At 46.0% G+C, this 27,086-nt stretch overlaps 1 protein-coding gene across 18 annotated transcripts in view; it reads right to left on the bottom strand.

Annotated features, from left to right (window-relative positions):
• Positions 1-27,086, bottom strand: part of PTPRM (protein tyrosine phosphatase receptor type M) — a 792,664-nt gene that overhangs the window by 342,083 nt on the left and 423,495 nt on the right. For all 18 annotated transcript variants that reach the window (XM_060243981.1, XM_060243978.1, XM_060243979.1 and 15 more), the window contains exons 9-11: positions 14,088-14,197; positions 7,864-8,065; positions 4,669-4,771 (exon numbers count right to left, since the gene is read on the bottom strand). In XM_060243981.1, coding sequence (XP_060099964.1) covers positions 4,669-4,771; positions 7,864-8,065; positions 14,088-14,197 — 415 coding nt within the window. The remainder of the gene's footprint in view (positions 1-4,668; positions 4,772-7,863; positions 8,066-14,087; positions 14,198-27,086) is intronic.

The raw sequence follows: 27,086 nt of genomic DNA, 5'->3' as shown, positions 1-27,086 counted from the left end.
TTTTTTACAATGTAAGTAATTACCTGCAGTGTTCCCTCACTGTAAGTGAAATTGACCGTTCGACCATAAATAAGAATACTTGTTTGCCATAAAGAAGCAACAATTATGGGCATCAATAAAGTTCCATTACTTTGATATCACAAACTTGCTGAGCCATGATTTGGTTTATTGTATGGCCTGTACAGCCATAATTCAGAAGTAGTTTGCAGGCAATGATAGCAGAAGATGACCCTGTGGTTTCTCTTTCAAGTCCACAATTTTATAGAACCCTAAATAATATGCTCTAACTAAAACAAAAACAACAGGGAAGAACGCTCATGACAGACATAAAAATAAAAGATTGACATTTTTTCAAGAACTATTATATAAGGTCTAGCTATCATACAGGCTGCGATCACACACGCTAAATAATGCACTTTCAATCCACTTTCAGTGCACTTTCCAACTGGATTTTCCTATGTGAAGTGGCAAAATCCAGATGAAAAGTGCACTGAAAGTGGATTGAAAGTGCATTATTTAGTGTGTGTGATCGCAGCCCATTATGTATTTTAAAATACATCCAAAGGCTGTATTTGTTGGATGTATTGTTGGATGTATTTTAAAATACATCCAACAGTAATAGAAAAGAAATATATCAAAATTGTTTTAAATGTTTCTTGTCATTATTACTTTTTTTAAAAAAGTAAAACCAAGTGAACAATATCCTTACTTTACAGATATACTGATGAGTCTGAACTGGTGGTGACTGACTAGGAAAGATATCTTAAGGTAGATATTTCAATAAAAATGGAAGTTTTTTTTATTGGTAAAAAAGCAAATTCTGTGCTAGAGATGATCAGAAAAGAGTTTAAAACAAAACAGCCAGTATTTTAAGGCTTTTGTGTATGAAATCCTGTATATAGTCTTGGTCACTCCATCTCAAAAACAATAGTAATAGAAAAAGGCAGGGCTTTTTTGGTAGAAAAAGCCCAGCAGGAACTCATTTGCATATTAAGCCATACTCCATGACATCACCATGGGGTTTCACACAAGCTTTTTTGGTAGAAAAAGCCCAACAGGAACTCATTTGCATATTAGGCCACACCCCCTGACACCAGGCCAGTCGGAATTGATACCAAGCCAGCTGGAACTGCATTCCTGCTCAAAAAAAGCCCTGGAAAAAGGTATAAACAAGTGACCAACATAATACAGCACAAGGTAAAACTAAACAATATGAACTAGAATAAAGGTCACTAAGGGGGAAAGGGTACACACTGCAGTTTACTGAATTACTTAATTACACATGGGGTGGAGAAAGCAGATAGAAAGAACTCCCTGTCCCCCCCCCACCAACACTAGAACTTGCAGCACCCAAACTGATGCTCAGTTCCAGTACATTCAGGACAAACAAAAGAAAACACATTTAACAATTAACTTACAAACAACAAACAAACCATAAAACAAAGCTTCCCCATATAAACAAACAACCCCCCTTTTGGTATTTACAAAACAAGATCACAGGGAGATTTTTAGTTTTGACAAAATGTAATCCTGACAGAAGGGAGGTACATCTGGTGGTGGAGAGATATGACCTGGGAAAAGGAGTAATGTCCGCTACCTTCGCACCAGGCAGGCAAGTCACCATACGGTCAGTACGTGGTTTTGCCACCCAGTTGTCTACTTGCCTAAGGATCGAATCACCAACTACCACGACCTCCCCTCTCTCCCTGCCCAGGGATGGTTCCTTGATGCGAAAGGATACCTGCTCACCAACTGAAGAAGAGGTCCCTACTGAGGGCGCATTCCCCTTATCCTCAGACCGGTGCCCTGTTCCCTCTCTACCCTCATGCTCCCTGGCAGCAATGGGGTTGCCACGTTCAGAGTGGGGCTCATCTAATACGTCCCTGAGAGTCTTCTCCGAGTGCCTAACTGACTGTCTCTGCTTCTCCAGGTCAGTCACCTCGGCCTCAACGGTACAAACTCGTTCCCTGAGGACCAGGAGCGTCTTGCATCGAGCACACATCCAAGATTTCTGTCCTGTGCGCAGATAGTCATACCTGTGACACTCAGTGCAAAAAACTGGAAAGCCCCCACCCCACTGCTGGCATTCTACCAGCAGGCCTTGGGTCTCCATGTGCACTGTATCTAGTCTCAGTCCTTGCTGTTCACCTTCTCTGCTCCTGAGGTTCTTTAGCAGACCATGAGGAGTTTGGCAGTAGGCAGGATCCACCTGGCTTAGGGGCTGTGCTGGCTTAGAGGGCTAACTGAGGGTCCCTTTGGGGAGGCCCCTGAGATACCTGACTCACAGAGAGTGCGTGTCTGCCAAGGTGGGGTGTGTGGATGTGTTGTCCTCTTCCTCCTCCAAGACGGACTCATCTATACAAGGTGATCCATAACTAGCCTGTGAAACTATTACCGTTTTCGCACACAGCTTACCACGCAGTCAGAATCCTGTTCCCTCTGCAGCGTCCGGTCGGATTACCCAACATCTGCGCCAAAGTTACAGGAAGTGCCGCAGCTTTTGCGTAGCAAACATAAACCGCTAAAACCCAGTTTATGTTTGCTACGCAAAAGCCGCGGCACTTCCTGTAACTCCGGCGCAGATGGTGGGAAATCCATCCGGACGCTGTGGAGGGAACAGGATTGTGACTGCATGGTAAGCTGTGTGTGAAAACGGTATATGATTCTAAAACACAATGAACAATTAGGATTTCTAGGTTTCCATTACCTTTACATTAAGTGATAGAAGCTGGTTCCAGAACATTTCTATAAATTTGGCTTCTTTGAAAGGAATCATACAGCCAAACGGCAATTTCTTAAATAAACTGCAGTTGTAACTGTAATTGACTGGATACAAACTACAGTCAGTCACACACTTGTTTTATATTTTCCCAGGTGTAAAAAATAAAAGGTGGTAAAACTGTAAACAAGCAAATCTGGACAGTAATGTGCTAGAATTTGTGCTTACTCTCTCTCCTCCTTTCCCTCTATCCATCAGAGGGATTAAAGATTTTTATGTGACAGAGCTGATGCTTTGATCAATAAAACGACAACAATCATTTACACTGAAAAGTTAAGCGCAGTTCCAAGAATCTGCATTAACCATGCTGGGTGGTTACAACACAATCAATAGACAGCCATTGCACTTAGTGAAGTGCATAAATAAAGTACAGCTACAGTTTTCTGTCTGACAATGAATACAGATGAAGGAAACAATCTACTGGGAACTTCCACTCACCCCCTCCCCCATTAATACATCTTGTCCCATTACTGTTCACTCTAATCTGGTTTGTGTAGAAAAAATTAATAGCACAAGGCTGATTTGACAAAGCAACACTGAACTTATCTAAATATAAACAAAAGGATGCTTTCATTTTAAATCTTACATCCCTCTGGTCAGTATTATCTTCAAAATAGGCTGAAGCTGAAAAATCTTATCTTCTTTAAGGGCCAAACTGCATGTGATACTTCAAACACATTGACTGTGTGTGTAATTTTTAATGGGATATGAAAAAACCAGAAAATCAGGCAGAGAACAGAAAGTATTCTTGGTTTTAATTGCAAAGTGGGAATGGACAGCAAGTGATTCTTTCTTGGGATCCTCAACTAGTCTTAGTGGGAGAAGGTGTCTGATAGGTGTCAGGGAGGGAAAAAACCCCCATGTTTCATCTTGCTGTTGTGGCATGCTATATGACTCCTTAACATATGAGAGATATTTCCCCTCCTTTCCTGGAATCCTCAACTGGGTTTTTTTTTTGGGGGGGGGGAGGGAGGGTTGGTGTTTCGTTGGTTTTAGGAGAGGAAAACAATGCTCCGCCTAACCTCATCTCAATATATTTCACTTCTTTCAGCATTTTTCTCCAGCTTGGCCAACTTTGGAGCCTGGCTTGGGGGGAAGGGGGACCCAACATGCTACTAGAGTTGGAAATAAGACTCAGGATGAATCAAAGTACAGCTCCTTTGATATGAGCATTTTTTCTCCTTATCTCACTACAAGTGAACAGGAGGAATTGCCTTTCTTTATACCCTACTGAAGCTAAGAGCAGCATGCAGGTGGAGGTCATATCAGGGAATGTGTAACAACTGAAATATAATTTTAATATGAGGCTTCCTGATTTGTAGTGCAGCCTCTTAGCTACAATACACCATCACGTCTCAAGCACACTGCTGCAAGCTTCCAGGTAAGCTTTTTTTTAAAAAAAATAAATAAACCAAATAATAGTATATTTCTTTTCAGCATTCTGTCTTGGCCATGATGCAATTTAGTTTTTAAACCTCCTAACTTTGTCTCCGCTGATTACCTGAAATAATGGTGATTAAAATTGTAGGTGGAAAAAAGAGAGAATGGCTATTGAAAACATAGTAGAAGAGAATGAAAATAATGATGTGCCCCTGAACTCATAAACACTGCAGTGAGCAATTACCTTAGAGGAGTAAAGAAGCCACCCACATAACAGCACTGCAGCTTTGTTCCTTATTTTCAAAGAACAAGCTTTGAAATCCTTCACACAGCACTCTATATCAAAGCGTTTTCTTTCCTCATCTGTTATTTAACTTAATTAGAGATAATGCAAACACAGATTTAAACACTGATTGCTGTGTAAAAAGCAACAACAACTACCAGAAGATGTTGTCAAAAATTAATTGATTTTGTTTTAATCTTGTAAAGCTTCCTCAGCTCCACCATACCTGACTGGAGCGCCTCTGCTCTGTGCCGGTTTCAACATAACTGTCACAGTACTGTCAGTTTGATTTAAAGGTGTTTCCAGTTCATAGGGTGGCATAGAGGGTGCTAGAAAAAACAGGAACAGAGGAAGCAGTCACATAATTTGTACCTTTCATGTGGTTCTAAAAATCCAGGTTTAAAATATCCTTCTGCAGAACACAAAGACTATTTTAAAATGCAGAGGCTGGTGCAATCCCCCCCCTTTCAAAAGAGGAAAGAAATGAATTGGCATCCACTGAACCTATGTTTTGCTGTTGCAGGTTTGCATGTAACATAAGCTTCATGCAGACTGCAGTTATCTCATGGACTACTGCCTCCAGAAGCCAGTCTTGGCAGATGATGTATTATCATGGTATTAATTGCCCTTCCAAAGGCTTTACAGCTGCTATTGAATCCACACAATTAGATAGTGGCTAAAGACTTAGCTAAGGTCACACTATTTAGCTTGTGGCTGAATGGGAATTTAACTCCTATGTCTTAGCCAACTAATGCAATTCTACCTTACTAAAGGTAAAGATAGTCCCCTGTGCAAGCACCAGTCCTTTTCGACTCTGGGGTGATGTTGCTTTCATAATATTTTCACGGCAGACTTTTTACGGGGTGGTTTGCCATTGCCTTCCCCAGTCATCTACACTTTCCCCCCAGCAAGCTGGGTACTCATTTTACCAACCTCAGAAGGATGGAAGGCTGAGTCAACCTGGAGCCGGCTACCTGAACCAGCTTCCACTGGGATCGAACTCAGGTCATGAGCAGAGGGCGCCGACTGCAGTACTGCTTCACCACACTGTGCCATGGGGCTCTTCTACTTTACTACATAATAGCATTTGAATTTACTTATTTCCCACCCACAATTATAAAGTATACTTGTAATACAACATGGAAGAGAGACCGGAAACAAAGAGGATTCTCAGTCTGTATATTAGTCCTTTTCCTGTGCCTTTAACAACTGGCATACAACAATTTAGGAGGTGAAGATGTATTTTTAACGTGATGGGCAAAACTTCAGTTAATTTCTCCATGTCAGGCTGTTGACCTAGGCCATGTTCTCATGGATGCAGCAAACCTGTCCTAAGGCTGTACCCTCTCAAAACACACAGGTGGAGGCTCACATTACTGAATCTGAGAATCATAACTACACAAAAGATCACCCCCACATTAAAAAAGAATGGATGTCAGGGAGAGGGATACTAGGCTAGCTTTCTCATTGACATGCTGGTTGTTGTTTGTTTTTTTTAAATGTAGAGGTGGTTTTGGTATGGAAAAACATTCTGTCATGAAGCTCCACCTCTATTATCTGAAATCGTCCAGCACAGACATAAGTTAACCTTCAATAGAAAGTAGGCCACAGAAAGCAATGGTTGTCAACATGCTACATATTTCAAAGATGAAATGCTTGCTTTAAATAATTAGCATCAACCTGAAAGAGATGAGATCTATGTGTAATTCAAAACATGAAGTTTTGAATCAATGTCAATGCAGGTTGACTAACAGTGACTAACAGTGCCTTGTATGCATTGTTCTGCTTAGCCAAGTGTGAAGCCTTCCTCTTGCCAAGGAGCCACCAAAGCCACTTCTGTTGGAAGACAGCTTCACACTTCGCTGATCAAAGTGAAACGATAAATAATATGTGGGCTGGTGGGGTAAATTCATACAGCAATTTACAATGTAAATTTATTAACTGGTAATTACTTCAAAATAAGCCAGAAACTACCTTAGCAAGATCTCAACAATAAACTCCAGGTTCATCTTGTCAAACCAAGAGAGCTCAGAGATATATTTAAACACTAAAAATATTTTTTTAAAGTGTGTATACCAAATTTAAGGCATTCAAGCAAGAAAAGACAATATTGATATCAGCAGCACAGCTATATACACCAGTGTGCTAGCACACCAGAAGATAGCAGCAGTTGCCAGGAGAACAATCCTGACAATATTAAAAAAAAAAAAATTGCACTGCTATTAGGGTGGGACAGGTTTCTGTACCATCTTCACATTATCCTAAGGTAACTTGATCTTGTCTGAAACTAGCAGCTATTACTACTTGCCAGGATAACTATGATATAACTATGGCACTGGAAGCCACTCCTCCTGTGACTGTAGATGTGGTACTTCTATAAGATTATGCTGCCCAATATTCCATGTCTAACAGGGTTCCAGATCATATATCAATTTATTATTAAATATCAAACAATAGTAATCTTGCCTCTCTCTTCAGCAAATATTAGCAATTTAGAATTTTTGACAATATATTAAGAGACAACATTAGGCCCAAAATGCCAACTAGCAGCCCTAAGATTTTCTAAAAGAGCTTAGAATTGAGGTATATCATCACATATAAGCAATACATTTGAAAAGTGAAGGATACACATGAGATTAGATTATTCACAAAAGGGTAGGGTTGCCAGGTCCAACTAAGGAAGTAGCTGAGGACTTTGGTGGTTGAGCCAGGAGACTTTTGGGGTGGAGCCAGAAGAAAGATTGTAACAAGCATGATTAAACTCTGAAGGGAGTTATGGTCATCTGGCCATTACATTTAAAGGGACTGCACTCCTTTTAAATGCCTTCCCTTCATTGGAAATAATGGAGGATGGGGCACCTTTTTGGGGGGCTCTCAGAGTTGGACCCCCCTGGTCTACTATTTTGAAACTTGGGGGTATTTTTGAGGAGAGGAAACAGATGCCATGCTGAAAATTCAGTGCATCTAACTCAAAAAACAGCTCCCCTTGAGCCCCAGTTACCCATGGACTGATTCTCCATTATATGGAGATGCCCATGGATCAATTCTTCATAGTGGAGTGCCTAGCAGACATTTTCTTTCCTACCACTGCTTTCTGATAACCCTGAAGCAGGGGGAGGGCCTCCAAACCAAGGGATCCCCTGCCCCCAACTGGGGACTGGCAACCCTACAAAGGGCAATGGGGAGGGAATAACACTAACTCAAAGTTTGAATGCTGCTGTTCAAAAAGGAAATACATTTTATACTTAGGACTGCAATAGGACTTGCTAGGAAATCCCAGTGAGTTAAATGTAACTTCCGTGTGTACATGTTTAGGATTGCACCGTAGATATGCTACTTTCAAATTATAAAATCCCAAATAAACAACAAAATGAATATAATAGGTATTCATACCAGAAACAGTGTTGAATTTAAATAATACCTGATATCTTTGTAGTAAATTGGCTTGTGATGGGAGGTCCAAAACCTTTGGCTGTACTGGCTCTTATGGTGAAAGAATAAGTAGTCCCAGGATACAGACCAAAAAATAAATAGTGTGTTTCATTCCCATGCTTTAAAACACGTCCACTTTGGTTGGATAAATCTATTTCTGGGTCAAAGGAGCTGACAGCCTTGTAGATGATCTACAAAAGAATAACAAAGTTATAAAATATCTTCAGCAATTGGGACAAAGATTGCATTTGTACCCAGTAAACCCTTCTGATGTGTGCACTGTCAGACATTTTATGATAAGTTATCTTACTGCCTTATGTGCTTCAAATCTGGAATGCAATGAAGGGATACAGGCTCAGACAAAACTGTTATGAGTTATTACTTTTATAGATACAGGGACTTAGAGGCAGCTAGATTACAACTATAAAGGCTATGGTTCAGACTCACACTAACACCTTTAAGCTGTCAGTTTTTACATTGTAATTTTCTTTTCTAGACTGCATTATTGTTGGCTTTGCACCAAAATATGACAAAAGCAGCTACAGCCCATGGCATTTTAGAATCAATAAAATAGATCTTTAAGTAATAAGGCTATAGTCACTAAGTTATCCAACTATAATTGAAATTTGTACTGAAAAGAATTAATTTATTTTGATTACAAGGAGAAATTTAAGTTACATCCGTATGAACATGTCCATGAAACAACAGTGACATAAGGCAATGTGGTTATTATTATTTTATTGCTGGGAAGGCTCTACCTAAAAGTCTAGATGGGTAGAAAATTGTGGCAAGTTTCTGAAAATCTGAAATTTTCTACTGCAGGATAAAAATAGCCACACTATATTTTCCATTACAAGAACATACCATCCTTTATTCTACGTGTTGTTTCCAAATGCAGTGTGTTGTTTCCAGTGTAATATACGCCACTCCACCTAATTTTTTTTGTATAGTGTACTTAGTTACATATGACTTGCTATTGCTCTCTTCTGTGACACCGTTTAGCATCCAAAATGCCCTGCAGTAAATATCTTCCTCATATATCTGTGAGGTAAGTCTTCAGTATAAATCAGAACCAAAGGTGACATTAAAGCCAAACAGAAGGTTCATAGCTGAACCAGGATTTAAACCATCATGTTTATAGTTCAAATCCAAGACAATATATATCGTAAAAGTGCTGTACATAACATGCCTGTTACAAAGCTGAAAACAGTCCAGTATAATATATCAGGTAGACAGTGGCTGAAGGATTTAATCAAAATGCATTAAATGGATTACATAAAACAGAAGTTAAAAAATGGTCCCCCCATCAGATATATCATTTTAATTCAATGTAAACAATATAATTTATATTCTTTCTAGAAAAAAATGCTCCGTCCATGAATTTTCATTTATTATATCTGTCTAGCTCTCTTCAAACAACACAAGGCAGGTTGAGTCAATGCACACAGAAGGGAGCATGCATTAATGAGCTGGTCCCATCCGCTGCCAGTGCAGGATCACCAGCAAGGGAGCATGACTTCTACATGCATAGAAAGTATATGTCTGTAGGCCTCATTCCAGTGATTGGGGTAGCACTGCTACAGTCTCTGATCATGAGGAAGCTTCCACATGTTTATTTATTTTATTATATTTATATCCCGCCTTTCCCTGATGGGCTCAGGGCAGCCCATGTAGATGTCATGCTCACAAATCGGTGGTCAGGCAAGGGGGTTGGGTCAGCATTCTTGTACCTGTTTCAACTCTATGTCATTTGAATAGGGCTTCTGTGGATGATATTCAAGTAATTCTGATTGCCAATGTGAGAGTGCTATGGTAACTCCATGCTTATAGTTTTTTACTGTTTATAGCGCAGGTTCAATGTGCTACCATCTGCGATACTTCTTGGAAGATTCCATAAAACTCCCTATGCTAACAGACTGTGCACTTGTACATGTCCAGAGATAGAAACTTTAGAACATGCATTCTTAAACTGTACTTTTTACTCTGACCTGCGCTCCATACACATTGACCCCTGTCAAACAGCGAAGCCCAACAAATATAAAATTGTTGTCAACTCGGAACCAATTGGTAATTGAAACTGTTGCAAATGTTTTATATCTAGCATCTAAAAGGCGCTTAATGTATTTGCAAATTGCCATTTGATGTATGGATTGGTTCCCTATCATTCCAATAACGGTTACTGAATTGAATTGAATTTATAGCATATGTGCTATTTAAGATTTCTTTTAGGAAAGGAAAGGTCCCCTGTGCAAGCACCAGGCGTTTCCGACTCTGGGGTGACGTTGCTCTAACAGCGTTTCACAGCAGACTTTTTACGGGGTGGTTTGCCGTTGCCTTCCCCAGTCATCTACACTTTTCCCTCAGCAAGTTGGGTACTCATTTTACTGACCTTGGAAGGATGGAAGGCTGAGTCAACCTCAAGCTGGCTACCTGAAAATCCAGCTTCTGCTGGGAATCGAACTCAGGTCGTGAGCAGAGCTTAGGACTGCAGTACTGCAGCTTTAACACTCTGTGCCACGGGGCTCTTTTAAAATGACAGCAAAAAAGATATCCACTCAGTGGACCCCAGTAGCAAACTTGCTGTTTATTTCATGCATGGGACAGCCATATAATCAGTGGAATGTAATACCATATATGAAATTGGGAGGAGGGGCGGGATATGTAGCACATTCATTGCAAGGCATGGTATAATAAGAAGAGCCAGAGCAGCAAGGTTAGATATATGGGATGCACAAAAGAAGTCCCACCAAACAGGATGAAAAATGAACTTCCAGGCTGAAAAAACAAAGGCAAGAGAAGGCACTTAACATGTTAGTTTGCCATGTCCAATTACTGAATTAATCTGAATATTCATCCCAAGTGTTTTGTAATTTGCTGGTCAGTATGGACATAAACTTTTCTTCAAACCACTGTAACTCGAACAGTATAAACACAACTTTCAGCATTGCCTACATCAATTTCAAGATACTTTTTATATAGGTCAGTTGCTGGTTTCAACCCAGAACCAACCCAGGGTAAACTCATTATTTACACAAGCCCTCCATCTTGACCTCTGGGATTAGAAAAGGCTACCAGTAAACTCAAAGCACATCACAGTACACAAAGTATAAAAGATGATACATATTGTTTCTGTGTATCAAATAAATGAGTTTCCTCCTTGAGGCATTGTGCGTTCCAAGGGCTCAGTAGCATTTACAATTTTTTTAAAAAAAAAAAATAATTAAATTGGGCATTTTATATCATGGTATATATTTTAAATAGCAATTACCATAAATTTCTTCTCAATTTCATTTTCAATAATATCAGAAGGATTTTATATATTTGTGCCTATTGCCAAGCCAGTATAAATGTTTTCAGAACGAACCATTCCAAATATTGGGCTCAATGTCACTTCATACATAGTGCCGTAAAAGTAATTGGGGGGAGGGGCATTGGCAAGTAGTGACTGGAAGCCAGGGGCAACTTCTCAGGGTCAAAGTCAAATGGGATGCAGAGAGAATCCTTTTGCCTGTAGCTGTTATCTTTGCTGCAAAATGGATGGAATCCATAGAGGAATCTACAAGGAAGACTATTCGGAGAATCTTTTTTTTTAAATGTCACACTCTTTAGAGAAATCCATGTTCCTTGAGGCTATTTCCTGGCCATAAAAAGATAATCTCTACAAAGAGAGAATTAGTAGTTGAACCCTTAGAGCCCCTGAGGGTGCTTCAATTTTTTAAAAGGATATGACTCAATGTATTTATCTGGGGCTACCCATTCATGATTAACAGATTTTGAAAAGGTTCAGGAAAGGCAGTGATGACGAACTTAGATGAAACCTGATCCTATGGAATATCCTGCTAAATTTCTTTCTTCCTTTTTGGTCTTACCTGATGATTCTAGAATTCTAACCACCTTAGAAAAAAGTCTGCCAAAATTTCAGAGGAGAAAGGCGGTTTTGCGTAGCCTGCTCCTGGTTTGTTTCCAAACAATTCTCTCTTTACCAGGGAGAAACAAGGTTGGATTGTTCAATGAGGGTACGAGATAGGCTGCTACTTTGGCCTTTGTAGACAGGCTATCTTGAGGCAGTCTGTTCTTGGGATCTTAAGATGCATTAATGGGTCTCTGTGTTTCCATATTCCTTTTGTGAGAATGGCAGCTGGAATTCATAGAGAATCTATGATCCTTTTCTGATTTGCACCATTTTTATTATCCCACATGGACACCTTAACCTACCTTATGAGGGCAGTGTTGTTTAGAGGGTTAGCTTGTCAGACTAGAATTTGGAGACCAAAGTTTGAATCCCTATTCTGCCTTGGAAGCTTGCTGGTTGGTTTTAGGCCATTTACAAACCCTCCACCTAACCTACCTCACAGGGTTGTTGTTAGGGTTGCCAACCTTGAGGAGGTGACTGGAGATCTCCTGGGATTACAATTTATCTCCAGGTGGAAGTGATCTGTTCACCTGGTGAATGGCTGCTTTGGAAGGTGGACACTATGGCATTATACTTCATTGAAGTCTCTCCCTTCCCCAAACCCCACCCTCCTCAGGCTCCACTCTTAAAATTTCCAGGTATTTTCTAACCCAAAGCTGGCAACCCTTGTGATGATAAAATGGAGGAAAGGAGATTGTAAGTTGCTTTGAGTCCTCACTGAGGAAAAAAAGTGAGGTATAAGTGAACTAAAGAAATTATACTATATTAGACCATTTGTAAAGCTCAGTATTATCTATTCAGACTCACTCAGGCTCTCCAGAGTTTGAGGTAGAGGTCTTTACTTCACTTATGTTGGAAGGAATGGAATGTGCTGTTGCTCAATGTTAGTGCATATATTGGGATCTCTCAGGGGAGGGTAACAAGGACTCACTAGATAGGGCACTTCTGGACCTTTCCTTCTGTCCATTCTGCTGCTGTTCTTAAGTTACCCAGAATCCTACTCTTAGGAGTTCCTTCCCTCCAGTCATTCCCTTCTCTCTCCTCATTTGTCCACCATGAGGGCTAGACATGCTTTCTGCAATCTCTCTACATCCTAGCTTAGTGAGAAGCATTTACTCTCCCTTTCCTGTCAAGTATGAAGTTTCTCACAATGAAGAACTTCTATTTCTTTTCTGACTAACACAAGCATCATTGTGAACTTACTCCTCAAGGATCCAGAACGTACATACAATTTTGCTGTACAAAACTCAGCTGTGCTTTCAATCTATTATCTGCTCCTTTCAACTGGAGATACTGGGTACTGAACCAGGAACCTTCTGCATGCTAAGCTGAAGCTCTATCAGTGAACTATGTCCCCTCAAGAGGATACAGAGCCTTGCACTTCTTTTATCACCCATCCCTTCATTCATGTGATTATATTTGATTTAGTCCTAAGAAAGTCATGATTCTCCAAGACAGCTAGCACCTCAGGTCCCATTATTACTCACTGCATCTTGAGGGAGATGTTTTACTCTTATACGGTAGACTGACATTTTCTAGCTGGTTCCTTCTCAGTCTCTGTAACATCTTCTGTTATAGTGAAACTATATTTTCCAATTAAGTCTCACACCCAAGTACATTGTATTTAGTTTATTCTTCAAAACCAACCCCTTTCTTTCTCTAAAGGGAAAGAAAGTTCTGCTCTTGTTTACCCCTGGATTCTTTCTTGGTATAAACAGGCAGACAAGGTTATAATGGGTTAAATTCCAAGGCAGGGGAGAGGGCAAAGGTGCTTCCATAGTATGTCAGAGGCAGTTGTAAACAGCATCAATTATTTACGTCACAGGTGGCTAACACCCAGTGAATCATAATGTTCTTAACAATTCTCTGGTCTCTGTGATAGTTATGTTTGCCTAGTGACAGGGCAGTGGCATGGGTGTTAGTCCTCTCAGAATCATAAATTACACTACCATAAGGAGGACAGGAGCATTTTATTATGGTGAAAGACTGCCCTACTGAAATAGAAAAGGACTCAAAGTTACTGAACTCTACAACTACAGCAGGTAATATTATACATATTTAGTAAATGCATAGCTTCTTTCTATAAATTAGGTGGGGATAAAGTAAAGAAGAAAAGAGACATGATATAGAAAAAAAGCATAAAATTTGTTTATGATTCCTGTATAAAAGACACTAATCTGAAAGACCATCAATATTAGGCTGCTTTTTTAATTTTTTTTTTTTTAAAAAATCTACCTTACATTACAGTGTAAGATACCCAAGAAAAAAACTTTTATGACAGACCAATTAATTTAACATACCTCATATAATGTTATCACACCATATGTTTGTACTGGCTCTCTCCACTGGAGGAAAATCTTCTCCTCAAAAGTACTTCCTTGAATAGACTCAAGTGGTACAGCACTTGGAACTAGTGGTTAGGGAGAAACACATTTTTAGAATTTTTGTATTGAAACTATATTAAGATCCACTAGCATATACTGAAAAATTTAAAAAAAGGATCTCCTCTGATCAGTTTTTTTATCACTTTAGATGGCTTTCAGAGATTCCACATAAAAGGGAACACTGCAGTAGGACAAACTAAGTCCAGTGATCCATGAAAGCAGGGCAAAAATCCCTGAATTCTGGTCAGTTCCACTAATTCTTAGATGCAGAGAGAGTGCAGAAATATATTCGTAACAATAGGAAACTTAATGTTTGATAATCTTAGGATGCTGAATTCCTTGCTCAGTTACAGAATAATTAGTAAATTATGGCATATATAAATACATATGTCTCTTATGCACAGGTGGAAAGGATTATATTTCACAGTGCTATACTTTTCCTAGCCCTTGTCCAATGTCCATAGTATGGTTATGAAGGATGGAGGTGGATGTGCTGAAAAGATTAATTTTCTATATTCATCCTTTTTGGAGTAAAAAATGAGAAGAGAATTGGGCATGCCTGTGCCAGAGTAGGAATCTGCACAACTTTCCCCCATTCTCCAAATACTAGAAAAGAAACTCATGCCATGGCTGCAAAGAGAAAGAAAGACTTGCTCAAAAGAGGAGCATTCAGCATGGAAGTAACTGGAAACATAATTAACTTTTAAAAACAATACAAAAAGTGTGGCTATAGCTGGTACAACATTATATGGTCTGTCACTGTGATGACATTGGCATATAAGGTAAATCACAATTGTGGTACTGTTGAGAAGGGAGCATTGCATTTAACCAGCAAATCTGAATTGGTCTTGAGTGCTGGATTCTCTACAATAGTGGAATAACATTGAAAAAAATCCCACAGTGAATCACTCACAAATACACTGCAATCTTTCAAAAAATAAAACCATCACCATCATTTCTCAGCATGAAACCAGAAAAATACATCAAATATTCTCTAGTTTAACAGCAGCTACTATTAAGAATGGAATAAAACATGCCAATCCAGAGCACGCCACAGTCTTAATTAACCTGAACTGACATTTCTTCAGTGAAATCTTATTGAACCACAACATGGGAAATTTCACCTCTGCTTAGAATTAAGTCTCCAACTTGCAGATATCTTGAGGCAACCAACCTGGGTTTACAAATTTATGAATATATATTCACTGCTGAATGTTTTATTAATCTCATAATACATTACAATTATATATTGATATATACAATTATATAGCTATAGATGATATTAAAAAAACAAAATGGTATGAATTTTTCCCCCTTCAGGTCTTATTGGAAAACCTCTTTTAATACTACAAACACAATGTCAGATTCACTGCAATACATTTAGTAAAATATGAGTGTTTTTTTTAAACTGACAATTTAAAAACCAATGTTAAATGCCGCATTTTTACTTCAATCAAATTTTATAATTATTTAGGCATTTTATATCCTGTCTTTCTGTTCTAAGGGCACTATGGCAGCATACAATAAAAAAGCCAGAGTACAATTTGTACAGAGTACAAAGAAAACTTTTAGTAGCCATCAGAAATCCGGCCCACTGGAGACTATCCCTTTTGTCAGGTGATTTGCCTTTTTGTTTCATGCCTTGAGATTCTTAAAGCATCCTGAAATTAGGGGGCTAACTCCTGGAGCAGACCTCTGATACCTTTCCATTCCAACTGCACCTGTACCTCCTGAAAAACTACTCCTAAGCATTAAGAAGCTATAACTTTAAGAAGAAGATGATATTGGATTTACATCCTGCCCTCTGATCTGAATCTCAGAGTGGTTCACAATCTCCTTTATCTTCCTCTCCCACATCAAACACCCTGTGAGGTGGGTGGGGCTGAGAGGACTCTCACAACAGCTGCCCTTTCAAGGACAACCTCTGCCAGAGCTATGGCTAACCCAAGGCCATTCCATCAGGCGCAAGTAGAGGAGTAGGGAATCAAACCCGGTTCTCCCAGATAAGTCCGTACACTTGACCACTACACCAAACTGGCTCTCAACTCAAGAGGAACATCTTCCTTCTCTGCACAAGTAGAAGTGCTTTCTACTCATGCAACAGCACCAAACTAGTTACACTGTTTATTTTTTAAAAATTAAACTTCAGTGGGAATGTAATACATGCTTCTTTGTTAAATTTGAATGTTCTTATAAAATTCAATTAAATACCCTTTTTCAAACTTTTGAAATTAATTACTAATTTCTGATGTAAAAGAAAATAGAGAAAAACTGATAATTCCAAGGCAAGCAATATAAAAATAGTAAGCAATATATTTAAAAATCCTATATAGTCAGTGAATTATGACTAATTACCAGGGGTGGAATTCTAGCAGGAGCTCCTTTGCATATTAGGCCACACACCCCTGATGTAGCCAATCATCCAAGAGCTTACAAGGCTCTTTTTTGTAAGCTCTTGAGGACTGGCTACATCAGGGGGATGTGGCCTAATATGCAAAGAAGCTCCTGCTAGAATTCCATCCCTGCTGATTACTATCAACCCTACAACATCTACATTTCCTTCTCATAGAGAAATGACAAGAATTTCTAGCAATTCTTAAGAATATCCTTTGTAACTTCTGGGTTTCTGTCCAGAAATTTATTTATTTACATTAGACTTTTATCCCGCCCTCTCCGCAAGCGGACTCAGGGCGGCTTACAACAGTCGTTTACACGATTTAAAACAATAAGTCAATAAAATCTATAAAACATTAATACAATTAAAATTTAAAAACTATTCCACGGTGCTGTACCATTACTATGTTGGCAGTTCTGCTTTTCAGACGGTTGGTCACCGGGAACTCTAGCTGATGTCAGGTGGCAGCTCTCTCTCAGTTTAAGCATTGAAGGCCTGTCGAAACGATTCGGTCTTACAGGCCCTGCTGAATGTAGGAAGGTCCCACAGGGCCCTTATGGCCTCCGGGAGAGCATTCCATAACTCTGGTGCTGCCACTGAGAAGGCCCTGGCTCATGTCAAACGCAACCTGGCCTCCTTTGGTCCAGGGGTGGACAGCAGATTTTTTGTCCCTGAACGCAGTGCTCTCTGGGGGATATTTGGGGAAAGGCGGCCCTGCAGATAAACAGGTCCCTGACCATAAAGGGCTTTAAAGGTCAATACCAACACCTTGAAACGGATTCAGAACACAATAGGTAGCCAGTGCAGCTCTTTCAGCACTGGCTGAATGTGCTCCCATCGAGGGAGCCTCATCAACAGCGTTCTGCACTAACTGTAGTTTCTGAGTCAGTGTCAAGGGTAGCCCCATGTAGAGAGCATTACAGTGACCGTAGCATGAATTACCATTGATGTCATTGTGCTCCAGAAAAGGAGCCAGCTGCCGCGCCCACCGAAAATGAAAAAAGGTGGAATAGTGGCTGCTACCTGGGCCTCCATTGTAAGGGAGGACTCAGGGAGCACGCCCAAGCTCTTGACCTTAGGGGCCAGTATCAATGGCACCCCATCTAGAGCCGGCAGCTGGACCCCTCCCCTTGGACCACCCCGGCTCAGATAGAGAAACTTGTCTTCGTTGGATTCAATTTCAGCCAACTTAGCCTGAGCCAGGATGCTACGGCTTGAAGAGCCAGGTTCAGATTTTCCGGGGTACAGTTGGACTGGCCACCCATCAATAGATAGAGCTGGGTGTCATCTGCATATTGGTGACAACCCAGTCCATACCTCCTGACAATCTGGGAAAGGGGGCGCATATTGATGTTAAATAACATCGGGGACAGAACCGCACCCTGAGGCACACCACATGTGAGTGAGTGCCTCTGGCATGACTCCTCCCCTATTACCACCCTTTGTCCCCGATCTTGGAGAAAGGAGGTCAACCACTGTAAGGCAGACCCCTGAATCCCCACATTGGCTAAGCAGCCAGTCAGTAGCTGATGATCAACCATATCAAAAACGACTGACCACTGTAAGGCGGACCCCTGAATCCCCACATCGGCTAGGCAGCCAGTCAGTAGCTGATGATCAACCATATCAAAAGCGACTGACAGGTCCAATAATAGCTGGGCACGAGGTCACAGATGCAATCCGGGATGCAAAGTAATTCTTCTTTGTGGCCTGGACTGCCATCTCATAGGTCCGCATAAATGACCTATAGGATATTCTCGTAGCTTCATCACGAGTATGTCGCCAATGTCTCTCTAGTTGTCTTAATCACCGTTTTATTGATCGCAGCTCCAGGGTATACCATGAAGCAGATCGTGGATGAAGAGGACATCAGGGAGCAATCTCGTCGATGGCCATGGAAAGCTGGCTATTCCAATTCTCCACCAGTTCATCCAACGAGTTGCCAGAGGGCCAGGGATCCCGCATAGCCATTTGAAGCTGCAAAGGGTCCATCTGGCTATGTGGGTGAGCTAAAACTTGCTCACCACCTAGACGGGGTAGAGGTGGTGTATTCACACGAACCCTCAGGGCATAGTGGTCAGACCATGGCACCGCCTTGGCAGAAATCTGATCCACTCCAACTCCCGCCACAAAGATTAGGTCTAATGTATGCCCAGCCTGGTGCATGGGCACTGTTACATATTGGGAGAGTCCCAGTGCTGCCATGGAAAGCACTAGGTCCGTCTCCCAAGTGGAAGCTGTGTCCTCGGCATGGACATTGAAGTCACCCAAGACTATAAGACGAGGGTGCTCCAATGCCCAGCCTGCTACAGCCTCCATCAGGGATGGTAGGGCACTGGCTGGTGCTCTAGGCGGACGATACACCAGCCAGATGTCATGGGTGCTGGGGACCCTTCAGAGGAAGTTGAGTCTGATGAGGAAACTGTGCCCCTGCCACCTGCACCAGTGCCCCTGCCTCCTGCTGGAGAAGATCCCAGCCCCCCTGCCTCGCCCTCTCGGGTGGCTCGTGTGCGTGACCGCCTCCGGCAGGACCTCAGGGATCGGAGGAGGGCGGCACGCTCACAAGCAAGACGCTCCCTGAGCCCTGAGTTCTGAGAGGATTCTGGCCCTTCTAAGAGCAAGGATGCTTGAGTGGTAACAGGATCCTGGCTGCCTCCCTGAGCCAGCAATTAGCCCAAACGGGCAACAGCCAGCAGAGGGCTATATAGCTGTGGGCTTTGGGAGGAAGCTTTGTGGAAGCAACTAGTCATCTCCCTGACATTCTAGCATCCACTCCGGCTTGACTTTGGTTCCTGACTCCCTGACTTTGGCTTTGGACTTCTGGACTCCCTGACCTCGGCTTCTGGACCTCAGACCTGCGATACTTCTACAGTGATTCGGATTTGGCGCCTCGGACCCTCCTGCTTACTGGCTACAGACCTCGGACTGCCTCTGGACTTTGCCTGACCCGGCCCCAGCCGTGACAGATTGCTTCCACCGACAAACACCCACTCCACAGGATGGATGCTGAAGCAAGTGAAACCACAGAACTACTGGCTGCGCTCCAAGCCCAGGTACAGCAGCTAACACAGGCAGTAGTGCACTTGCAGCAACAACCTGCGGCCAGTGCTCCAGCCAAGTGCCCAGTTCCCCCACCTGACAGATTTGGGGGTGCCGTGGAAGAATTTCCTGCCTTCCTAGCACAGTGTCGGCTGTACTTTGAACTGAGAGCACGGGACTTCCTCAATGACAAAACCAAGGTGTGTTTCGTCATCAGTCTGTTAAAGGGGCAGGCGGCCAAATGGGCCACACCCTTACTGGTCGCGTCCTCTCCCCTACTGACTGATTACCAGGGGTTTGAGGCCCACCTGTCTGCTGCTTTCTCAAACCCAGTCCAAGCAGCCACAGCTAACCGGAAGATCAGGGCACTGAAACAAGGCAACTCCTCGGTGGCTCAATATGCCACTGAATTCAAGCTCCTGACCCAGGACTTGGCGTGGAATGAGGCTGCCCAGATGGACCAGTTTACTGAGGGGTTGGCAGAGGAGGTCCTGGATGAACTGGCCAGGGTGGAGCAGCCACCCACGCTCCAAGAACTTATCACCCTCTGCCTCCGCATCGATGGCCGCCTGGAAAGTCGCCGCCAAGCCAAGACCAGAGGGCGCCAGCTCCCTGCGCCGTGCTACCTGGCTCCTCGCCCGTCCCCAGCTAGTACCAGCACCAAGGACGAGCCTATGCAGCTTGGAGCTGCTCGACCCCGCCTGACCCCAGAGGAAAAGACCAGACGCCGCACGCAGAATCTGTGCCTCTACTGCGGCACGGCAGGCCACTATGCCTCTGGCTGCCCCGCTAAGCATCGGATACCTGGACCTTCGCTGCCACCGCCGCCAAAAGGGCAGCCCCAGGCGTAAGTGGACCCCCCAGCCTGGGGCGACTAGCTGGGTCCTCCGAACAGCGGGCTGATACCCCAGGGCCATTCCTGCTACCAGTCAAACTCCGTCTGCCTGACGAACGCTGGCTGTTCGTGTATGCCATGCTGGACTCGGGAGCGGCCCACTGTTTTATAGATGCCGCCTTTGTGAAGCAGCACCAGATCCCTGTGCAGACAAAAGGGATTCCGTCGCTGGTGGAGGCTATTGACGGGCGCCTCCTCCGTTCTGGCCCCGTCACCCAGGAGACCTGTCCCATCACCTTCCACATCCAGCAGCACCAAGAACAGCTGCGGTTTGATGTCGCCCGCATGCCTCGCTTCCCGCTGATTCTAGGCCTTTCCTGGCTGAAGCTGCACAACCCCATCGTGGACTGGGCCCAGCAGGAACTACGCTTCCGAGACCCATGCCCCCATCTGACTCCTCCCCCCACTCTAGCAGCTGGCATCCCAAGTGGTGGTCCTCAGCTCCCTCAGAAGTATGTGGACTTTGCTGATGTCTTTGAAGAGACAGGAGCTGATCAGCTTCCCCCTCACCGGCCCTACGACTGTGCCATTGATTTGGTACCTGGGGCACCACTCCCGGTGGGGCGTCTGTACCCAATGTCGGAGCCGGAGTTGGCAGCTCTGCGAGACTTCCTGGACAAGAACCTGAAACGCGGATTCATCCGACCCTCAACCTCTCCCCTATCTGCTCCAGTGCTCTTCGTGAAGAAGAAAAGTGGGGAGCTCCGGCTGTGCAATGACTACCGGGCCCTGAACAAGATCACCATCCGCGACCGGTACCCTCTACCACTGATCCCTGAACTCTTGGATCGCCTAAAGGGGGCCCAAATCTACACCAAGCTGGACCTCCGTGGAGCGTACAATTTGGTGCGCATACGGCCCGGAGACGAATGGAAGACCGCGTTTGGGACCCGATACGGGCAGTACGAGCACCTGGTAATGCCCTTCGGACTGACCAATGCCCCCGCTGTCTTCCAGAGGTTCATGAATGACATATTCCGGGACCTGCTCGACCGCTTCGCGATCATATACCTGGATGACATCCTAATTTACTCCCGCAATCCTGCCCAGCACGCCGAGCACGTCCGCCAGGTCCTGCAGCGCCTACGAGCCCATGGTCTCTACGCCAAGCTGGAGAAGTGCGACTTCGACCTGCGCTCCGTCGAGTTCCTTGGGCACATCGTGTCACCGCAGGGGATCCTCATGGACCCGAAAAAAGTAGAAGCGGTCCTGACCTGGCAGGCTCCTCAGAATCGCAAAGACCTGCAGCGGTTCCTCGGTTTTGCCAACTACTATCGGCAATTCATCCCGGCCTACGCATCCCTGACCACACCCCTGACTCAACTACTCCGCCCCAAAGAACCCTTCCACTGGTCCCCAGAGGCCGATAACGCCTTCTCCACCCTGAAGACTCGCTTTGCCACCGGGCCACTCCTGAGATACCCCGACCCCCAGCTTCCCTTTACGGTGGAAGCTGATGCCTCCAACGTGGCCCTGGGAGCAGTGCTGTCCCAGCGCGAGGAGCCGTCCCAGCCACTACAGCCCTGCGCCTATTACTCGCGGCAGCTCACTGCTGCAGAGAGGAACTATACCATCTGGGAGAGGGAGTTGCTCGCGATCAAGGCGGCGTTTGAGGTTTGGCGACATTACCTCGAAGGGGCTCGCCACCCTGTTCAAGTGCTCACCGATCACCGGAACTTGGAACACCTCCAGACCACCCGCCGTCTCAACCAGCGCCAGATCCGGTGGTCCCTATTTTTCTCTCGCTTCGACTTCCGGATCTCCTACATCCCCCATACCCAGAACCGGAAAGCAGACGCGCTCTCCCGGAAACCGGAATACGCCCCTGCCTCAACTGAGACCGCGCCCGCTGCTCCAATCCTGCCGCCCTCAGTATTTGCAGCCACCTCCACTTCACCAGCACTCGTGGAGGACATTCGGGCTAGCCAGGCCAATGATCCCTGGGTCCAGCAACACCTCCAGGCTCTCCAAGATGACCCAACAGGGGAGTTCACGACTCGAGGCGGCCTCTTGTTACACCGCGAACGCCTCTATGTGCCGCCCGGGCCCTTGCGGGCAGAAGTGCTACGCCTGACCCACGACTCGTTACCCGCCGGGCACTTTGGACAGCATAAGACCACCCACTTGCTGACAAGGGAATTCTGGTGGCCACGAGTTCGCGCTGATGTTGCCCGCTATGTCAGCTCCTGTGACGTCTGCCGACGGGCCAAAGACATCCCAGCCAAACCCTCAGGGTTGCTGCAGCCCTTGCCCACATCTTCAGGACCCTGGGATACCATCTCGATGGACTTCATCACGGAACTTCCACGCTCCAAGGGTCAGACTTGTATCTGGGTGGTCGTCGACCTATTTACCAAGATGGCCCACTTTGTTCCGTGCCCGAAACTCCCCACAGCTCAGGAGACGGCCCAGCTTTACCTGCAACACATCTTTCGTCTGCATGGACTCCCAGCCCATCTGATCTCCGATCGGGGCCCTCAGTTCTCCTCTCGGTTCTGGCAAGCCCTCCATTCCAGCCTGGGTACTCGAGTGCACCTGTCCTCGGCCTACCACAATGTCGGAGCCGGAGTTGGCAGCTCTGCGAGACTTCCTGGACAAGAACCTGAAACGCGGATTCATCCGACCCTCAACCTCTCCCCTATCTGCTCCAGTGCTCTTCGTGAAGAAGAAAAGTGGGGAGCTCCGGTTGTGCAATGACTACCGGGCCCTGAACAAGATCACAAGATCACCATCCGCGACCGGTACCCTCTACCACTGATCCCTGAACTCTTGGATCGCCTAAAGGGGGCCCAAATCTACACCAAGCTGGACCTCCGTGGAGCGTACAATTTGGTGCGCATACGGCCCGGAGACGAATGGAAGACCGCGTTTGGGACCCGATACGGGCAGTACGAGCACCTGGTAATGCCCTTCGGACTGACCAATGCCCCCGCTGTCTTCCAGAGGTTCATGAATGACATATTCCGGGACCTGCTCGACCGCTTCGCGATCATATACCTGGATGACATCCTAATTTACTCCCGCAATCCTGCCCAGCACGCCGAGCACGTCCGCCAGGTCCTGCAGCGCCTACGAGCCCATGGTCTCTACGCCAAGCTGGAGAAGTGCGACTTCGACCTGCGCTCCGTCGAGTTCCTTGGGCACATCCTCATGGACCCGAAAAAAGTAGAAGCGGTCCTGACCTGGTAGGCTCCTCAGAATCGCAAAGACCTGCAGCGGTTCCTCGGTTTTGCCAACTACTATCGGCAATTCATCCCGGCCTACGCATCCCTGACCACACCCCTGACTCAACTACTCCGCCCCAAAGAACCCTTCCACTGGTCCCCAGAGGCCGATAACGCCTTCTCCACCCTGAAGACTCGCTTTGCCACCGGGCCACTCCTGAGATACCCCGACCTCCAGCTTCCCTTTACGGTGGAAGCTGATGCCTCCAACGTGGCCCTGGGAGCAGTGCTGTCCCAGCGCGAGGAGCCGTCCCAGCCACTACAGCCCTGCGCCTATTACTCGCGGCAGCTCACTGCTGCAGAGAGGAACTATACCATCTGGGAGAGGGAGTTGCTCGCGATCAAGGCGGCGTTTGAGGTTTGGCGACATTACCTCGAAGGGGCTCGCCACCCTGTTCAAGTGCTCACCGATCACCGGAACTTGGAACACCTCCAGACCACCCGCCGTCTCAACCAGCGCCAGATCCGGTGGTCCCTATTTTTCTCTCGCTTCGACTTCCGGATCTCCTACATCCCCCATACCCAGAACCGGAAAGCAGACGCGCTCTCCCGGAAACCGGAATACGCCCCTGCCTCAACTGAGACCGCGCCCGCTGCTCCAATCCTGCCGCCCTCAGTATTTGCAGCCACCTCCACTTCACCAGCACTCGTGGAGGACATTCGGGCTAGCCAGGCCAATGATCCCTGGGTCCAGCAACACCTCCAGGCTCTCCAAGATGACCCAACAGGGGAGTTCACGACTCGAGGCGGCCTCTTGCTACACCGCGAACGCCTCTATGTGCCGCCCGGGCCCTTGCGGGCAGAAGTGCTACGCCTGACCCACGACTCGTTACCCGCCGGGCACTTTGGACAGCATAAGACCACCCACTTGCTGACAAGGGAATTCTGGTGGCCACGAGTTCGCGCTGATGTTGCCCGCTATGTCAGCTCCTGTGACGTCTGCCGACGGGCCAAAGACATCCCAGCCAAACCCTCAGGGTTGCTGCAGCCCTTGCCCACATCTTCAGGACCCTGGGATACCATCTCGATGGACTTCATCACGGAACTTCCACGCTCCAAGGGTCAGACTTGTATCTGGGTGGTCGTCGACCTATTTACCAAGATGGCCCACTTTGTTCCGTGCCCGAAACTCCCCACAGCTCAGGAGACGGCCCAGCTTTACCTGCAACACATCTTTCGTCTGCATGGACTCCCAGCCCATCTGATCTCCGATCGGGGCCCTCAGTTCTCCTCTCGGTTCTGGCAAGCCCTCCATTCCAGCCTGGGTACTCGAGTGCACCTGTCCTCGGCCTACCACCCACAGACAGATGGCCAGACAGAGCGCACCAATGCCACGCTAGAGCAATATCTCCGCTGTTACACCTGTTACCAGCAGGATGACTGGACCACTCTATTGCCCCTAGCGGAGTTTGCATACAACAACGCGGTCCATTCATCCACCCAAATGACCCCGTTTGCTGCAACCTACGGGTACCACCCTCGGTTCTTCCCAGCGATCCTACCACCCACGAATGTCCCCGCCGTCGATGCCTACCTGCAAGAACTCCGTGCCAGCCAAGACTTGCTCCGAGAGCAGCTACAGCAAGCCAAGGAGGCATATAAACGGGCTGCGGACCGAAAGAGGCAAGAAGGCCCTCCAGTGCAGCCGGGGGATCAGGTGTGGCTCTCAACTCGCTACCTGCGCCGGCCTGGTCGGTCTCACAAGCTGGATGCACGGTTCATTGGACCCTACCCCGTCGTTGAACAAATAAACCCCGTCGCCTTCAGGCTCCAGTTGCCACCCCACCTCCGCATTCACCCCGTGTTTCATCGCTCCCTCCTTGTTCCGGCTGCACCCCCTGACCCAGCTCGGACTCCTTCCCCACCGCCGCCACCACCAGTGTTGGTGGATGACGAGGAAGAATATGAGGTGCGCCAGATCCTGGACTCCCGGTACCATCGTGGAGGCCTCCAGTACCTGGTGGACTGGGAGGGATACGGCCCAGAAGACCGGTCTTGGGAGCCCGAGGACAATCTTCATGCCCCGGACTTGGTGCACCAGTTCCACAACGACCACCCCGACCTTCCAGGTCCCTCGACGGAGGGGGGCCCTGGGGGGGGGGATAGTGTCATGGGTGCTGGGGACCCTTCAGAGGAAGTTGAGTCTGATGAGGAAACTGTGCCCCTGCCACCTGCACCAGTGCCCCTGCCTCCTGCTGGAGAAGATCCCAGCCCCCCTGCCTCGCCCTCTCGGGTGGCTCGTGTGCGTGACCGCCTCCGGCAGGACCTCAGGGATCGGAGGAGGGCGGCACGCTCACAAGCAAGACGCTCCCTGAGCCCTGAGTTCTGAGAGGATTCTGGCCCTTCTAAGAGCAAGGATGCTTGAGTGGTAACAGGATCCTGGCTGCCTCCCTGAGCCAGCAATTAGCCCAAACGGGCAACAGCCAGCAGAGGGCTATATAGCTGTGGGCTTTGGGAGGAAGCTTTGTGGAAGCAACTAGTCATCTCCCTGACATTCTAGCATCCACTCCGGCTTGACTTTGGTTCCTGACTCCCTGACTTTGGCTTTGGACTTCTGGACTCCCTGACCTCGGCTTCTGGACCTCAGACCTGCGATACTTCTACAGTGATTCGGATTTGGCGCCTCGGACCCTCCTGCTTACTGGCTACAGACCTCGGACTGCCTCTGGACTTTGCCTGACCCGGCCCCAGCCGTGACACCAGATTGCTAAACTCTCCCCTACATCCCACACCAGGCCAGCACATTCTATGCCTACGATCTTTGGCGGAGGGAGCGCCCTGAAGGAGCAATCCTCCTGTATGAAAATAGCCACCCCTCCCCCCACCCGCTAGTCCGAACCTGATGAAGAACGGAGAACCCAGGGGGGGCTACTTGGGAGAGAGCCACTGTCTCCCCATCTCGCACCCAGGTCTCCGTCACGCAAGCCAGGTCCATGTCCCGTCTGATAAAAAAATCCTGCAGGACTGAGGTTTTATTATTTATGGATCTGGCGTTGCACAGTATCAGGGACGGAGGCACGTGTTTCCACTTGGCCCTTCTACCTGCTATCTTTGGGATGGGACACAGGCTGGAAGGGGAACAAAATGATGCAGTGACACTGGAGTCATGTTTCACATGTCCCTGCCCTCCAGCCCTCCTGCCAGTTTCTAGGCTTGGTGTGGCAAAGTTCTAGGTAGCTGACTCCCAATTAAATATACCTAACTTAATATAGAATGATATATTTGTCTTCAAATTAAGGATATTTCTGTGCATCCCTGCATGAGGAACACATTAGTTTTACAGTAAAATCTGTTGCTTCTAAGCACAGAAAACTGTGTACTTCAAAATGGTTTAGATTATGTAAAGGGTTTATATTTATCTG

This window comes from Heteronotia binoei, chromosome 7, assembly GCF_032191835.1.
Source record: "Heteronotia binoei isolate CCM8104 ecotype False Entrance Well chromosome 7, APGP_CSIRO_Hbin_v1, whole genome shotgun sequence".
Taxonomy (NCBI): Eukaryota; Metazoa; Chordata; class Lepidosauria; order Squamata; family Gekkonidae; genus Heteronotia; species Heteronotia binoei.
Note: the sequence above shows the minus strand (reverse complement) of the source record. Positions and strands in the feature narration are given on the sequence as shown.